Source organism: Ornithodoros turicata, chromosome 8, assembly GCF_037126465.1.
Source record: "Ornithodoros turicata isolate Travis chromosome 8, ASM3712646v1, whole genome shotgun sequence".
Taxonomy (NCBI): domain Eukaryota; kingdom Metazoa; phylum Arthropoda; class Arachnida; order Ixodida; family Argasidae; genus Ornithodoros; species Ornithodoros turicata.
This window is the reverse complement of record NC_088208.1, coordinates 20,655,677-20,673,973: the sequence shown is the minus strand read 5'-3', so window position 1 is coordinate 20,673,973 and position 18,297 is coordinate 20,655,677. Positions and strand designations below refer to the sequence as shown.

General features: G+C 47.1%; 1 protein-coding gene across 1 annotated transcript in view; it reads left to right on the top strand.

The window, feature by feature from the left end:
- Window positions 1-1,351, top strand: part of LOC135366649 (phospholipid-transporting ATPase ABCA3-like) — a 47,504-nt gene extending 46,153 nt beyond the window's left edge. The window contains exon 22 of the mRNA XM_064599447.1: window positions 1,174-1,351. Within this exon, the coding sequence (XP_064455517.1) occupies window positions 1,174-1,351 (178 nt within the window). The remainder of the gene's footprint in view (window positions 1-1,173) is intronic.
- Window positions 1,352-18,297: the final 16,946 nt, after the last annotated feature.

Here is an 18,297-nt window from a genome sequence, read left to right as displayed (position 1 = left end):
TCGCTAAACGACTGAGATTGACTTCACAGTGCGGAGCCTTCCACTGTTTTCCAACAGAAAACGGGTCAAAGTAATTTAGGTCACGAATCGCCGGAGTGGATGCAAACAACCCTTCTCTTGTGCCGATTGAAAATGTTGTGTTCTTGATGTGTCTTTCGTACAGTATTCTAGGCTTATAACGTTTTCCCCCGTTATGTGCTACACCATGTACATTTAACCCAACTGTAAAAAAAAAAAAAAAAAAGAAAGAAAAGAAAACTATATCCCGGAAGTGAAGCAAACATAAAAACAAATGTTCGATGTTATTAGTGCACAGTTATTAGTGAATGTTTCCATTTCTAGCATTTTTAGTGCAGCTAGAGAGGGAAGAAAACCATATCCCGGAACAAATAAAAACAATTTTTCCTATGTAAACTGCCATACGAGAATGGAATTCACTAACTGTGCACATTGTAGCTTCGACATATGACGATTTTGTAAGGAATAATGAAATGCCATCTAGGCATTTAATGTATTTGAAAAGAAATGTTCAATGTTATTAGTGCAGGTTATTAGTGCCGCCAAGTTATTTACATTTATAGTGCAACGTTGTCGCCATGTTCGATGAAGCACTTTGTATGCATCCACAAGGCATTCGGTAGCAGACGACAGGACGAATGGTGTCGTCTGCCAGATATTCCTGCGCTGTACATGAGACGATTCGAAACTACCGTCCAGTGAACGTTTCTTTTTCTTTTGCTTTTTCTTCCACTGGAATATTCCGTGGTGATGTCGCTCGTGCCAGAAGAACGAGAGTGTATCACCGTATAGGACAGAAAGAACGACCTATATAGTCGTGTTCAATTTAAGAAGGAAAATAAGTCTAGACCGTCATCTACAATGTGCCATTGGAGACACAATAGCGCGCCAGGAGAGGTACTGCAGCGCCACCATGGGGGAGGCTCGCGTAGGTGGTGTTGGTAGTGTCAAACGGCCAGTCTTAAAAGCCACTACGGAAGCAGAGGGAGTGTAATATGGATTACATTGTCTGGCGAAGGAGCGAGAGTGAGTTGTCTGTGCCCAGCTATCCTATCTGCGGCGCAGTAATATTGTGAGAGATGACGGACTGATATATTTTCCTTCTTGAGTTGAACACGACTATAGTCGATTTTTTTTTCTCTCTCTCTCCTGCAGCATGGGTTCTCGTCGTAAGCTTGCCTTAGCCATGGCGGTGATCGGAGCGCCACCCGTGTTCCTCCTGGACGATCCAGCGCAGTATCTGGACCCCGTGGGTCGGCGACGTGTCTGGCACACGGTGATCACCTTCATGAAGAAGACGCATGCCAGCGTCGTTCTCGCCACAAACGAGTAACTGTCGAAGTCCTATTATATCTACACAAAATTAAGTCAAAGCAGGAGAATTCGAACACGAAATCCGTGAGAGAACTGATGTTCTTCGTTCATCATCATCATACGAAGCCCGCATTTCAAGATCGTCTTTCATATCCAGTATGCTTTGTCTATTACTTGCTTTTTGACTGTTGTCCTCAGGGGATATGATTAAATGAGCCCAACATCTTCATCCAATATTACCAGGACACTGGCAATACTGGGCTAATATTGGTCCAATATTGCCGACATCCGGCCATTGTGCTACGCGGGAGGTGACGTTTAACAAGGCTGGAAACCCTATTTCATTCGCTAGGCCGTTACACTAGGAATGATCACGCGTAATATTTTCGCTTAGTTCGTCCTATTGTCACTGCGCAACAAAATTAACAATCCTGTCGTGACTTCAGCAAGTCCTCGTGCATTTTCTCATTGTTTCATTATACCGGCTCGAGCTGCGCCGATCTATATGCGTTGCGAGTCACATGATCGGCCCTGCTAGAGGGATCGCTGACGTCACAACGTGTCCTCTTCCTTCCCTGGTTATTCTTTTGCAGGAGCTCATTTTATTTTTTTGCAGGACACTCCGCAGCCAAAAGTATGGGAACCTCCTCAGCACTCCTTTAAGCCCCAGAATTAGTTGTAGAAAGCGGTGAGGAGGAAATGCGGGTTTTGCTGTAAAGACAGAACTTCACCATGTAGCACGTTCCCTGCACTCTATAAATAGAGCTTCACCGCATAGCACGCTCCTAGCCAGCCAACAGAACCCGAGCGAGAACGCTCTCTTTCTTGATGTGATGAGAACAGGGAGCGTACAGGATTTTTGTGGCAATTATGAACTGCACAATGTCATAGACAACAACTTTATTACGGGATGACGGCTGGTGGTGATGCGGGGAACAATGCCATAAAAATGGCGTACGCCCCCTCGTTTCCAGCAAAGCAGGGTAAAGAACGATGTCACTCGGGATGGCGTATCTGTGTCTAGGAGCGTGCTATGTGGTGAAGTTCATTTTTAAGAGTGCAGGGAGCTATTATTCCGTGGACAGCATGGCGCTCTGCCCAATTTGTTGAAACAGGGAAGAGACGTACGCCTTTTTGTGGGGCTTTGCATTTTAATGGTCACAAAAAGACGCTCTCCCCAGTGTTACCCTGAGATCAGCGGTAAGGATGATGATGATGATGGCGGTACCTTATTCAGTGCCAACAATTTAGGCAAGGATGGAGTCCGCACGCATTACAGGGTTTGCTTTGGCTACTGCGCACTTCCGTTCAAAGGGCCTCCTTTCCATGCAAGGGAGAGTTGCCGGAACAAAAAAAATAAATAAATAATAAATACATAAATAAAAATAAGAAAGAGGAGTCGATTTTCAATCTAATGCTACCCTGCTAAATCTCAATTGCTTTGAAATATTCCGGCGTATATTGTTTTTCGGATCATTCGGGAGAAACCCGATAGCATAGCGTATGCAGCATATCATCCCCAAGCCCCGCGTTTTTTCTTATATATTTTTTTTTGTTTGCTTCCTTGTTACCAATCTGCCGTGCGCTTCTCGTTCATTTTCGTCTTTCAGTATCGACGAAGCCGAAGCAATGGGAACCCGGCTACACATCGTGCACATGGGTCATGCGACAGACATGTCTGACCGGGAGGCCGCTGAACCGCGGGAGGGCTCTGAATCCCAAGAGAGCGAGAGGGGCTACGAAATCACTGTCTCTTTAGCTGGCGTCAAGGAAATGTTGGGCGCCGTGGAACAAGAGGTCGAAGACGACATCCAGATGTTGTTCAGAGGAAGGGATATCCTCGTCACCAGGCTGAACGTAAGATGTTTTCTTCTCTACTTTTTTACGTAGCCCGCCACCTCAAGGTATATATAGTCCTCACAAGCTTGAGATCACGGGCTTCGTGGCCTTTACAACTGAGGCTTTTTTACGGTTGCTTTGCGGCGTTATTGTGCATATACGAAAGTTAAATCTACGTTCTACATCCTGAAACCAATGCCCATCGTACTACTGAGACGCTTAATGGGAGATTTTTTGGCCATCGGGGAGGAGCCTGTTTCAAAGCGCGTCATTTGACGTCACAGGACGTGCGGCGCCAAGACCAGAGCAGCCATTTCGGAGCGGAGCTACTGCCTTGAAATCATGCACACTCAAAAATGTGTTTTACCACATAGCACGCTCCTAGCCAACCATCATCCTGACCAACAACGTTCTCGTCCCTGATTTGTTGAAAGCGGGAGGTGGAGCCAATTTTCTATCCATTCTGCACGTGCATAATGGTACAAGATACGCTCCGCCTCCCGGTTTCAACAACTGCAGAGCGTGCTCTCATTGGTCTCCGCAAAACTATTTGTCCAGTCACCGTGAGAGATCGTTTGAGGAGACCAATCCGAGGGGTCTCTGCATTGTCACGCGTCTTGAGGAGGAGAGGGAAAGCTTAAGCTGCGGTTTCTTTCTCCCCTAAGTCACGAACGACGCAATGGATGAATCGCTTTCCTCTTATGTCAGTGTCAAGGTAACGACACCGTTAACTCCGTGAGGAGAGATATTTTTGGAATTTAGTGGCCCCGAAGGCGAACCCCCTTGGGACCCCGATGGAGAAAAATTCCTGCTGAATTTTATGGTTTCTCCGAAAGTACGTCCCTGATGAAAAAAAAAAAAAAATCGTGCTGGCAGTGGAGGTACGAGAGTATACGGGACAATACCGGAGCGCTTTTTTTTTACCTGCTACTGGGGTAACGAAATAACGTGAACAGAGATACCCGAGACAGACAAATTCAGTGAACCGCATGACGGAAATCCGATTTCGCTGAAGCTGCCCCCGTGCACAGAGAATAGCTTAAACGGAGAGAGAGACCTAGAAGGGCAAACATGCTCTTCCGGAAGACCACTTCAAAGGAAGCAATCTTCTCTGAATGAAGGAACGGCTCCACCTTATTTGTCGCCGTGCAGCATGTGTTCTGATTCTTCCTTTACGTGGACCAGAATAGAAAAGTGGGCCCGTTAGCAGGCGTTCCTTGCGTGACGTTGCCGAGCCTCCCGTCCGTCTGCGTCCCTGTGGCCGCGAAACGTCACCCAATGCCTTATATGTATGGCAACTGTCGCCTGGTCGCCGCGCTCAACTATGGTGCGAGGCAAGGAACAAATATTCCACCAGGAAAGGTGGAATGTCTTTCGCTCCGGTGGAACCAATACTGATTCGCGTAGATCGGAAAGTTACCGGCCAAAAAGAACTCCTTGCGAGTTAAGTTAGGGTGTGAAAAATGCAACTAAGTTAATAACGAAGTTCTTCAGTCTGAAATGTAGCTCGCAGTTACGGAGTTACTTCCAAGTTACTTCGTACACAAAATAGCAATGACACCGGTGCTGGGCGCGTGAGCAGTTGAGTTCGACCTTGAGTTGCCTGCGGAGGAGTGCCTAGATCGTTTTCGTTTATATCCAACAATTCGAAGGCTTTGCATCTTAGTCCCTGTGGGCGCATAATGGTTTAGCTTCATTTCAATGGCAGCGGTTCTTACTTCCTGAATAGAATACTGTCATTGATTGAATATAACGTTTTATGGCCTAAAATGCCATGAAAGATTCGGAGAGGAGGCAAGAAAATAAGTGAACGAAACGAATTAAAAGTAACTTGAAACGTAGCTTAAGTTACTGTGGCAAAGTTACCTGAAAAAGAAACGTGTTCCTCTGAAAGTTACCACGGCGCAAAAGTATACAGACTTAGGTCAGAATTTACAAAAAAAAAGGAACTTAGTTACAGTAACGAGTTGCCTACCTCGAACTCTGTTCATTCGGAAACATGCATATCCCCTCCTTCCAGGTGCAGCACATACAGAGCGGAAGCATAGCAGAGACAACATCTCTAAACAATGTTTCGATCATTATGAAACGAGAACTTCATTACGTGCCACGGTCCTAGCCAACCATCATTCCGTATGATATCAACCTCACTCCTAATTGCGTACGCCTTACTGGTACCCTGATTTCGGGGAATCCTGACAAAAGTGTCACTCTCACTTCTCAAGACAAAAGTGGCAGCGGTATCATGACGTCCAGTCACGTGGCAAACGAAGAAGGGTAAAAAATCCAGCGAACCGGTAACGAAAAGTGAAGTGCAGTGCCTCAGGACGAAAGCCGCAGATATTTCCGGAACAGAGACTGTTCCCTGTTATGGGCACCGTGCTCATAATTGACGTAGTATTTAAAGGTTTAGGTATGAAGTGTTAAGGGTGCGTTGGTATTGTGAGTCAACAGCCCTGAGGGTAGGAAAAGTTTTGTTCAGACTCTTACGACAGGACTGAACCAGAGTCACTAAATAAGGGCACATAGTATTGCATTCCGTCTCCGCGTCGGTGCCCGCTATTGGGCCGTTTCGTGTCACGTGGTTTTCTCTTTCCAAGAAGGCATCGTCCATGTTGAGGTCCCCTCCATCCAAACCGGTGCCCTCGGTTGCGAGCGGGATCGACTGCGTGCTGTTCTCCGGCGGAGAAATGGAAGATTGGCGTCCCGTTGCTAGGCAACGCAGCCGCGCTTGACCCAATATGGCGGGCTCCCTCGCCGGCGTGACTCAGTGTCGCTACTCTGCTCCCTATTTAGCGACTCTAAACTGAACGGACGGCGTCCGTAGGCCGCTATGTCAGAGTGCGGCGCAGTTATTTGGGCCTGTTAGTTCGAACTCACGATAAACGCGCTAAAATACGAAGAGAGGGACCGACAGAAGGCAGACAGACGTAGTGCACTTTCAACAATGCTTTACTCGAGAACGGTTTTACACAAATTAAAGCCACTCCATTCCTTTTCTAGATAAAATCACAGAGGGCGTTGTCAGAGTTGTCACCCAAGCAGCACAATGTACTGAAAGTCGAGTGCAATAGGGGTGGACGGGTAGGTGAACGGCCTTGAACAGACTCGTGAATCAACAGAACATTGATAAGACGCATACCGTCCACCCCTATTGCACTCGACTTTCAGTACATTCCCAAGCAGCACAATGTACTGAAAGTCGAGTGCAATAGGGGTGGCCGGTATGTGTTTTATCAATGTCTTTAGTTTCACAAGTCTGTTCAAGGCCTTCCACCTACCCGTCCACCCCTATTGCACTCGACTTTCAGTACATTGTGCTGCTTGGGTTGTGCTGCTTGGGAACTTATTAAAAAGATAAGCTTCCGCGATTTCCCTCTCTTTCTGTTTGGAAAATCTACGCTTGACTCGGGTTTTACCAAACAGAGAAGTCAGAATTTAGAAGGGAATTAACTGAATGAAGGCATCTTAAAAGTCTGTGATGATGCCTGCAGGTAATGCATTCAGGTAATCCCGTCTCCACTCTAATACGTCAAGATGAACTGCCGGTCTGCAGTTGTACGGTACCTTGTTCCGCTAAACATAGTCCAGTATTGGATGTTTGCGACAAAAAAGAAAGAAAAAAAAGAAAAAGAAAAACGAAATAAAAATAAAAGGAGGAAGGCAAAGCAAAGTAGCGAATGCATATAAACACTACCCCATTGCGAGAAACTCATTTTGAGAACACACACGTTCACCGTGTGCCTCGGTTTGCTTCGCAGCCGTGGACGTAGAGCGCCTCGCCCAAATTAAATTACAACACGTCCAAGGCCAGCGTTCTGCGCAAACCAAATAACTAACCGTAGCTCATCACACAACACAATGGAGCAAGCGCTGAAACACATGATACGCGTCCTATTTTAAGCAGTGTTTACACCTTCCCAGGAACGCATGAACAGAATGAGGTCCCCCCGTTGTTTTCCCCCATGGCGGTATTGATCACGAGCGAGAGCGCTATTCATGGCCCTTAAAAGGGCCATTTCACACAAACATGCATCGGGAACGTGTGAGGTCGCGCAATTATCCGAATGCGCAATAAAGGAGAAAAAAGCGATGGCCCCCTATGGTCTCTTTGAAACCTCGGGACCCAAGATCTGCACCCGCTGAAAGTTCGGTTCTGATTGCGTGAGTCGCTTTCTTTCGCGAACGCATGAAAGAATGGCAGTATTTGCGAGAACTTTGCGACAATTCGTCTGAAAGCACTGGACAGGTGAGTTGAAAATACCTCCCCCCCCTCCTTGTATAAGAAAGTTAACAGCAAGAAGAACACTCAGCACTACTCAGCACTTCTGAAGTTCAATGTCTTGGCATTTCTTTCATGAGGTCGGTGAAGTACTTCCCGCCATAGAAATCTTACGGAGAGATCTTCTATGCTTCCCGCCCACTCAACGGTTTTCGCGTACGACGTTACATGCCGCTTCGTATACCCATGTACAAGGAAACCTGATTTCTGAACACACCAATGGCAGCAAAGCTATGCACACTGTGAAAAAAAGAAGCTGGCGTCACGACGCCCTTGAGGGAGTAAATGGCTTGTCTCAAGGAACTCTCCCTTTTTGGAGTAAAAGTTACACCCAAAAAGGTAGTAACATGCTACTCCATTCGTGGGGTGTAACCGTGACACCCATTGCAGTAGCTGTAGCAACACCACCAAGGGGGGGTCAGGCCAGCGCCTGCAGATGATGTCCTGACGACCTCTTTCGGCGTGGTCCAAATGGAGCTCTCTTAATACCGGGTAAGGTATGAACAGTAGCGTACGATCTACTAAAATCGCGATTGTTCAACTGGCGCTGTTGGCTGAGCTCTACTCTATTTTTTATATATATATAGTTTCGTTCACATCATAAGATGGCGGTGGCTTCGCATCACATTACAAAAACTACCTACGAAAAGTTACTTACGAAAACTTGGGTATTAAATATATTAAATTTCGGTTTCATTCTAATTGTTTTTATTAGGAACCTTTATCCGAGTAGCCGGGACTGTTCCTCCGATTCACCTGTGAACAATTCCCTCTACAGATGTTGACGAAGCTAAAAAGCTAGCAACACTCTGCACTTTCATCCGAATGCTAAGCATTTCTCTCGGATATATACATTGAGACGTCGGCTTCATTTCTCCTCTCCACGAGTTCATTCGCGGCTCTGGATCTTCAAATGCGAAAGAGTTCCGGTGTGCTGCGAAAGGGCGGCTTTCACCGCATCAAAATCTCTTGAGATGTGCTTGAAAGCTGTTTTCATAACGCTCTTTTCGCTGGCGAATGTATGCGCGTTGCATTCATTATTAACCCAGCAGCTGGGAAAACAAATTTTGAAGGCCCTTTGAGTGCGCTACAGCGTAATGGCTTTCGGTGTGCTGCGAGTTAACCTTGAGGAGGAAGGGAGTAAAGCTACAGTACCTTATCTTCGGGCGGTAATGACTAATGACGTTCCATCTCTATAGTCTTCCATATAAGTATAGGGGAAAAAAAGTGGGTAAATCCTAGTATTTTAAGCAATGTGATGTGAATATGACGGTTCTGTCCTTCACAACAGGCTCGCACCCTAGGCTTACGTCTAATAAATAATATGACGCATACATGCGGTGCGCAAACTAGTAATAGTAATTTTAGTACTTTCGAGGATTACTAGATGTATTGTCACAACTTGTGGCCCCTTTTGGGACTAGACGCACGGAAGGCTATGCGAAATTTGGGGACCACATGTCGTGCTTGGGAGTAAAATTCTCCACCGTTGCTAGTGCGCTTTGTCTTGTGTGCGTTCGTTACGTCGTTGGACTAAATCTGGGAGTAATTGATATCCTAGGGGGCCGTGCTCGGTATAGTAAATTTTGGAGTCGTGGGACTAAAATTGGGAATAATTGAAGTCTCGGGGGCAGTGCTCGGGAGTAAATTTCGGACTCGGGGGCTAAAACTGGGAGTAATTGAAATTTAGGAGGCCACGCTCGGGAGTATATTTTGGAGTCGGGGGACTAAAAATGAGAGTAATTGAAGTCTAGGGGGCCGTGCTCGGGAGTGAATTTCGGAGTCGGGGGCTAAAACTGGGAGTAATTGAAATCTAGGGGGCCGTGCTCGGGAATATATTGCGGAGTCAGGAGACTAAAACTAGGAGTAATTGAAATCTAGGGGACTAGAAGCTGTTTATGCCCCACCATTTATTAATTTCTTCATTAAGTTTCAGTAGTAATCAGTCCTGGTAGAGCAACATTTCATGTTCGATTCGAAGTCAATGTCAGCTTCATCTAAGCCCACGTCTTCATCCACGCGCTGCCGTGCACAGGGCCACTTAATATAAGGCAAATCTTCGCCGTACTTAACAGAATGGGTCGGCTTGCAGTAGTTTGCGTCACTTCAACTTTCTCTTAACGGGCTTCTTCCTACTGATCACATTTTGCTTTTAGAGGAGCTCGATTCATAGTTTCTTCACGATTATTACGCGTGACATAAAAGCGCAGGTGCTCCGAACACAGTGCGCTACAAATTTCACGAAGGTGTTCTATATTGCTCTGCTATAGCGAAAAAAAAAAAAAAAAGAAACGACATCGAGGCTTAAAACCGCGACTTAAAACCTTCGCATACTTTACCTTTGCCCCGTCGCCTTTGGTTGCATCACGTTTGTCTTCTGCGTGACTGCGTTTCATGGCGAGTTTCCTGTACTGTATATAACTTTTTTTGTTTTTATTGCGTATTAGCGCCGCTAAGCAACTGTGGCTATGAGCGGCGTACAGATGTGGACAGATGGAGAGAGGACAGCAGGAAGGAGTGGGAGACAGGGGGATTAGTATGCGTCCTGGGCCGACTTCAGGGGGAACTGTGCCGACATTCGTCTAGAAGATGTCTTCGGAAAATCCAGGAAAAACCTCAGATGGCGGTATATATATAGGATTCGAACCCACCACCTCCCAGTCTTCAGCACGACTTTGGTTACCTTGGTTACCGCCAACGAGCGGACGCCTTAGCCCACTCGGCCATGCCGCAGGTGTACCGTATATAACGAACGCTCTCTCATGCCAGAGAGGAATATAATCCAGATATAAGCCCGTGGAGCAGATGCGCATTAGCCCGCAGGCTACAACTATGTATAGTGAGACATATTACAGCAGTATAAAATAGTGCTCAAGAATCACGACGGTTATGGAGGAGTATTTTCGTTACCGTTTCCGTCTTGGTTGCCGCAGTATTTTCGTTTCTGATACTAGCCTTTCAATTTCGCTCCCCTTTCATTTTTTTTCGCTTCCCGCGTTTCATTTACTGTTTTCAGTAATGGAACCAGGGTGTCGGAGCGAACCGAAAACTAAAACCGAAAACCGGAAAATACCGCTATTTTGGTGGAAACCGGAACAGAATCGAAACCGCATACGTTTTTTTTCGCTCTGGACTGAAACCGGAAAAATAATTTAATGGTTTTCGGTCCAAGAAAAAAACTTCGCCTTGTTTGGTCTACGAATAGGCGAATGAGACTGACGTCGCGTGTTCTGAAGTCATATCACGGATACTTTACGAGGGATACGGTTACGGTGGAATGTATGTCGATATACGAATGGACGTCGTCCTTCCACGTCATCCTTCCAATGGGCGTTCCACGTCGAGAAAGCCTATTTGAACAGACAGTATTTCTTTGTTCCAGGATTGTTTCTCTTTGAAAGTTCTTAACTGGAGCCAGGAGCTACTTCTCAGCTGCCTATTAATATCAAATACAATGTATGCGGAATAACCGGGTTTATATTTTGCAACATTGATTTTTTTTTTCTGGGAATGCATATGCCCACTAGGGGTGGAACCGGTTAAAACCTGTATGAACCGTTATTTTTCTGCTCTGGAGCAGAACCGGTACCGAACCGTTCATGACAGAACCGGAACGAAAACCGGAACGAAAAACGTTTCGGTTCGACGCCCTGACTGTTACGGAGCTGCAAACCACAAAAGCAATTTTGCTTCAGTGGGATCCGTGTGTCTTCAGGTATTCGTAAAAATTACAAAATCCAAAATTTTTAAAATCCGAGTCCGAATCCGAATCCAAGGAAGGTCCTATGAATCCACGAATCTTTCGAATCCTTTCTTTAAAACGATCTTAAAAAGCCAGGACAAAAAAAAAAAAAAAAAAAAACACCCCTAGTGAACAGTGTTTTGAAGCAGAATATGATGCCTTTGTTTAATGAAAAACATTAAATAATGCTTCAGTTTCAGGGGAAAATATATCCATATAGCTCTTGAACGTAATTTATTTAACACGTTGTTCATCGACTACAAGAAAGGCATAAATTCTCGACTCTGAATTATTTTCATAAAAGTAAGCAACAATCACAAAGCAAAACCAGGTTAGTTTTAAACTTGTAACGTATAACAGTCCCTGCCTGAACTCTTTCAGTCGATCACAATGCAAACAAACAAACAAGAAAACACCCGTAGGCCAATAAGGCTTTCGGCGGATTACGGAAGCGCCAATTTGAAAAAGAAACAAACAAACGTGGTTGGTGGATTCGAAAGATTCGATTCGCCAATCTCGAATCCCTGACTAGGATTCGAAGATTCGGTTGGCACATCCCTAATAAAAAATGCTTCAGAAACATGAGTTAACCCCGTAGAGTGTCCTCCTGATTTGTTAGTCCAGCGTCTCTAGATAGGCGCAACCAGACCTCCTTCCAACGTCGGATGTCCACACGCGGACACTATCTGCGGTTGCGACGTTGCAATTACGTCGTGGATTCTGTTGCGTCTGTTCCATTGATATCTCTTTACACGTTTCGCCATCATGTATTATGCGGACTGGACCCAGCTATAGCGACGGATACATCCCAGGAATGTCCCATGCGTATTGAGTTTCCCGTGCTCGGTATTCTGGGAACGCATTACAGTACGGTCACAATATAGCTTTCTACGTTTATCCTGCATAAGCTTTCACGCGGCAGTCTACATTTCTTCATGTCCTAAAAAAACGAAACGAAAAACAACTAAGAAGTAAAAAAATCGATTACGCCACCGCAGTAATAATAGTACAACAACCAGTCATTTCGTTTCTATTTCTGTTTCCGGTATAGTGGAGGAACGCGGTATGTGTTTCCTCACCAGCTCCAATTTGGGCAACAGTTTCTGTTTCCATTATCATTACCGGATCCTGCCTTTCAAAGTCCAAAAACCAAACTTCGTGGCACAACGTGCCGAACATTCCTAGCGGTCCACCAATCGAAGGAGTGCGCGAGCCTTGCGGGTACGCAAAACGCAATCTCTATTATGGTAGAGACGTTGATATGATAGTATTCTTAGACGCTGCCGCCATAACTGCAGATCGCACACTCCCTTCATGGCGGCTGTGGAAAGCCTCAAATTGTCACGTATAGAGTACGCCACCATCACGAGTGACAGCGTTCTTTCTCCGGATTCGTTGATAAATGTAGGCGTACACTCTTAAAAACGAACTTCACCACATAGCACGCTCCTAGCCAATTATCATCCCGAATGACAACGTCCTCGCCCCTGATTTGTTGAAAACGGGAGGAGGAGCCTATTTTGTGCCATTATGCAAATAGGCTCCTCCTCCCGTTTTCAACAAATCTAGGGCGAGAACGTTGTTATTCGGGGTGATGGTTGGCTAGGAGCGTGCGATGTGGTGAAGTTCATTTTTAAGAGTGTACGCCCTTTTACGACAGTTATGCCTCTGGTTTTCCTGGTTTGCTGAAGAACGAGGAGTGCATGTAATGTAATCACACACTAAAAAACAGAGCTTCACCGCATAGCACGCCCCTAGGCAACCATCATCCCGAATGACAACGTTGTCTCCATTGATTTCCTGAAAACAGGAGGGGGTGGGGGCGTTCGCCATTTTTATGGCAATTATCAACTCTACAATGCCATCAAAAAGACGTAACAGCTTTCAGCAAATCGGGGGAAAGAACGATGTCAACTCGGAATGGTGGTTGCCTTGGAGCGTGCTATGCGGTGAAGCTTATTTTTAACGGTGCAGGGCAAAGCACGGTGCCATTCGGGAGGATGGTTGACTAGCAGCTTGTTATGCGGTGAACCTGAATTGAATTATTTTAGTTCCAGCTTACGCTCATTCACTGTAGGACGAAAGGCCAGAAGGCCTGACGAGGTCCCAAGCTCAAATTAACAAGTTCTGTTATTAGAGTGTAGAGTGGTGGACAAAAGCTCACGGAACGCGCGAGCGGTGTGTTTTCTCCTCGGCGCGACACCACAGCGGCGGCCGGAAGCGGTCGTGTTCACTCGTTCAGAGGAGGGAGAGGTGTTGAAGCCCTGAATACTAAAAGTAGCGACACCTCCTCCTTCCCTCCCCCCACGCACTCGCTTCTCACCCTTCGCCGAGAGCCGTTGGTGAGGAGAGCCGTCGTGACGTCAGAGCCGTTATCGCTCCGCCCACTTGGCCGGGACGAAAGGCGAGCCGCGGCAGCACGGGGAGATTACCTCTGCTCCAAAATGGCGGAATGGGAGATTTCAAGGCGATAGCTCTAATCGAAAAATGGTGCAACTTGCCTTCGCGCCGCCCATCGTGCGACTTCAAATGGCGCGTTTTGAGACAGGCTCCTCCCAATGGCCAAACTCTCCTAATAAACGGCTCTGCCTTCGCCTCGACAGTGGCGCCGCCTGGATGGCTGCACCGTACAGAAGACAGCCGTGTTACAGCCATGTTCAGGCAAGCAGAACATTACTGTTTGCTTTGTTTGCGCGTTCTGGATATGTCTTCGCCAAATGTCCTCGTGAAATTTAGTCCCGAAGTATATTGTATTATTAGTCCCGAAGTATTACGAGGTATAGGGGCTTTAAGAGGTGTGGGCTTGCACCGACACCAATCCAAATACGCTCCAAGTAGGTCACGCAGCTCCTCAGCTCCCAATTAACCTCACCCTCTGACGTAACCTAACTCCGCACATGATTGATGACGCCCCACCACCACAACAAACTGGACGCGGAGAACCTACGTGGGTCGGTTCACGTGGGAAGGAACCGCAACCACAACGTCGAGCACGTTGGTCACTCCGCGCCGACCGGTGAGCGGAGGAACGCTGCCCACGTGATTTCTCCGCCCATTTCCCCCTCTCCCGCGCCGAAATTCAACTTACACAGAGTATCAGTTCGTGAGCACATTCAAGCGATACCGAAACTACCGCAGTGTGTCGCAACATGCGCACTCGCCCACCCCTCTCGACGAGTGAACTGGCCCGCTTCCAACCACCGCTATGGTACAGTGGCTGGAAGATAGGGTATGTCGCGCCGAGGAGAAAATCCACCGCTCGCGCGTTCCGTCAACTTTTGTCCCGCACTGTATACATCACTCTCAGTCACCGTCTTTCACATTCCCTTCAAGGACTACATCCGTTTCCGCGTCATGGATGACACGGTCGACTGGGAGCAGGTCATCGAAACCCTGGAGCACCTGAAACGGAACCTCAACCTTCAGGAATACATGATCCGCGTGACGACGCTCGCCCAGCACGCCTTCTACCAGTGCCTCCTGGCCCCCATGACGCCGGCGGTGTCGGTGCTGCCGACTCGGCCAACTTCTCCGGTACAAGAGCGGGTACAAGAGCCGACCGAACCGAGGACACCACCGACACCGCGCCACTCGCTGAAGGAAGGAGCGCCACGTGTCAGCAAGATGCCTTCCGTCGAAGAGGATTCCATTCACTCTCGCGGGGATAGCTCTGATTTGAGGCAGAGACACCAGGCCATCGCAAAGGTTTAGACATCGGCAGTTATCGCAGTCGTTATTAAAAACAACAACAACAACAAAGAACTTCCGTCTTTCCTGGTCTGTGTGCTTCCATGCGCTTGCATTTTATGTAGTGTGGTATAGGAACAGATGTTTAGATAAGCATGCGAAGTGGACAGTTTGCCACGGAATGACCGCAGTGTTCTGCCCGCTACCGAAACCGACTGCGAATTCCCCTGGTCAATCTGAAGTGGGCACTCGAATCCGTTGCAGAACGAGAGCATTCGGCGCGAATGCAATAAATCTGAATTCACCAGCGAAAAGTAATCTCTCTATCCGGCTGTGCAAAAAAGAGAGCTCTGTGGTGGAGCCGAGCTTATCTGGGGAGCTATTCTCGTCAAAAGTAATCGAGCTCTAATACTTTACGTCACGAACTGTTGGGCAGAGCTACCCGAACACGCTCCGCCCATAGGCTCCTCTTATTTATCCCTAGCCGCTATCACTAGCCGTCGTTGGAGTGTACCGTCGCCTACCGGTGTCTCTAGCGCATGAACAGTTGGAAGGTCGCGCTTTCGTACTACATGGGGGCGCTACGTGCTATACTGAAATAAAGGAGAGGGGGGGGGAGGGAAAAGCGTGACGCATAGGTGTAAACGTGTATTACAATTAATGTGATGTGGTGATATTCCGTTCACTGTGGAATAACCTTTCTCATGTGCATGGATTGCAAAACTTAGCGCATTTCGCCACGTTGTTGGCGGTCACGCCACGTTGGGAGTGAAGTGGCGCCATGCTGTAGGCCATGAACTCTACGCGCACATATCGCACGTCGGCACAAATTTCTCTTCCACGATAAAACCTTCCGCTTCCAGCGAGAACACGTGGAAGGGCGGTCTCGCTGTGATATGGGCACTCCGATAAAGCGCGAAGATTGCAGGATCAAGGGCTCGACTATTGGTTGAGGACGCGTGGCATACACCTCTGTTCTTCACGCCTTCTACGAGTAACGACCAATGACAGGCGAGACACAAAGTAATCGAGGTCGATTACTTTTGACGAGAATAGCTCCCCTGGATCAGTGAAACAAGGATTCCGCGCAGGTGATAAGAGAGAGGGGAAAAAAAGAGTGGCTCTAGATCTACCGGTATCCACCAGTGGAGTAAGTATAACGAAATTCCGCTACACAACAGAAAAGTAGCCCAACATTAGCGTCGATACAAATCTGATACAACAAACCAGTACCGTTACACAAGAATGCAAGTAATACAACAATTCACCGCTACTGTACCGCTCGTCGTAGCGTACCCTCGTCTCGTAGTGTATTGGTGCTTCATCACACATAGCAAGTCGAGATTTTTGCGCAAACTCCTGTACTCACCAACGTGAAGTATTGATCACGTCTTTGCCGCTGCGGCGTTTCACCTCCTCCTTCATAACCAAACAATGAACCACAATCGTGCACACACACCATGACAATTTGCCTTCACTGATCCCGGGCGTTCCCGCAGGCCGTCGCAAGCACAGGGCGGCACAGTTGCACTGAGAGCGTGCACTTACTCGTTATCAGCGACACCATGCGATTGCAACATACTACATACATCGTAAACCACGGCAAAGATGGCCAGAATTATTTATCAGCTGAGATAAGAGAATTTTTCAGACTTGTCGAGTCAGTACGACGGAGTGTGATGGCGAATTCGACTGGTCTATCTAGAGCGGATCTTTTTGCTCCGCGGTTCACTGAGCGATGCGGATTGGATTCGCATATTTCGCTGGACCAACTCGCTCCGTGACGGAGCGCCCTGCCTGGAAAGCTCGGATTCAGCCGAAACTCCGACGAATGAGTGTGGTCACTGCGGAATCATGCGAAGCGTAGCGCAGCAGAGAGCGGTGAGGCGACTCACTGGATGTGGTGTCTGAACACTCAATACGCTTTCGTCACAATTTTCGTTCTAATTGCGCTCATTGCTTTACACAAAAAAAGATATATATGGGTAACACTGTGTCGAAGTAGCCACCAACTGCGCATTGCTCGTCAGGCGCGGCGGCAAAACTGCATTGCGTGCGCATAACACTGGGTTTAAGGCAAAAGAAGCCGGGTACGTAGTCTCCGTTAGCAACAAGCCAGTCGGGAACATAGATCACTGTTGCTTGACGAATGGGGGATTTCTCACCAGACGTCGCCCTGAGCCGTTTTGCAGCAAATTAAAAAATTTCAGCGTTCCCTGTCCCATGTACAACTTGTGCTGGGGTTAGGTGTGAAACTACGCCGCCAACCTGTCTGTCTGTTGCTTTGCAGAGCGCTATTGCTCTCTGCAAATATCGAAAAGACCTGGTCCCTCTATCCTTGTTTCTCCCACCACGCTCGACAAGGGTATTACGTTACACCCTATTATATGCCCGTGTTGTGACTATGTTGCGCCGACCACCTGACTTGAAATCTCAGCGAGTCTTGTCGGCTAATCACAGCAGACAAAAAATCGTGCAGGAAGTAGATAACCCAACGTAGAGTAAGTACCGTAGGATGCATCGATTTTAGATATAATTTTCTTGACATTAATACAATTAGACGTGTTTTTATTCTACTTTTCGACACTATTGATAGTTTTGAATAAAAACAAAACATCGATAGTGAATTTATCGATAGTTTTGCATCGCTACAGAAGCAGCACAACGTCTTTGGCCCAATGTTGGCAATAGCAGCGCAATATTGGGGCAAGATGTTGCGCTGCTTGGGTAGTCTTTATTTATTTTGAGAGTGAATACAAAAGTGAACGAAGCGGAGTAATGCGATTTTTCGGCATAGGAAGTTTAAATGCCCGCACCGAATATCTCGCCCAAGTATAAACACTAGCAGACGCTGGAAACTACCAGCCGAGACAAACTTCCTCAAATCGAACAATTCCTCGCGGCGCAATATCATTTTAAAAACGCGTGGGAAACCCCATAAAGGATTAAACGTGTAGCGCCCCCTTTATTCTAATAATGCGATGACGACAGCAAACATTTATAACAGTACCTAGACCCAACGCGCCCAAGGTGGTGTGCAGGTGCAGACGTGCGATGATTAATGCGCCGCATCTCGGCTTATTCTGCTTCCTTCGTCGACTTACGCAATACATGCGGAAGCGCCATTAGCAAAGCAAGCACTAAATTTAACATCGGTTCTATATAACACACACACACACACACACACGCGCGCAATAGTTCACGGTGAGTGATACGACAGTCCGAAGAGCGTTTTTTTTCCCTTTAAATATACAGACGTCGTAATCTACTACTATAATACTGCCACGGCAGTCGTTATGAATGCAATGCACGTCACGCGACAATTCAGCTCTCGTACTATATTGTTAGCAGTCTTTAAAGCTCAGCTCCGCCGATTTTCGACTGCGACAGAATGGAGCCATGCTTGGGCTGTGCG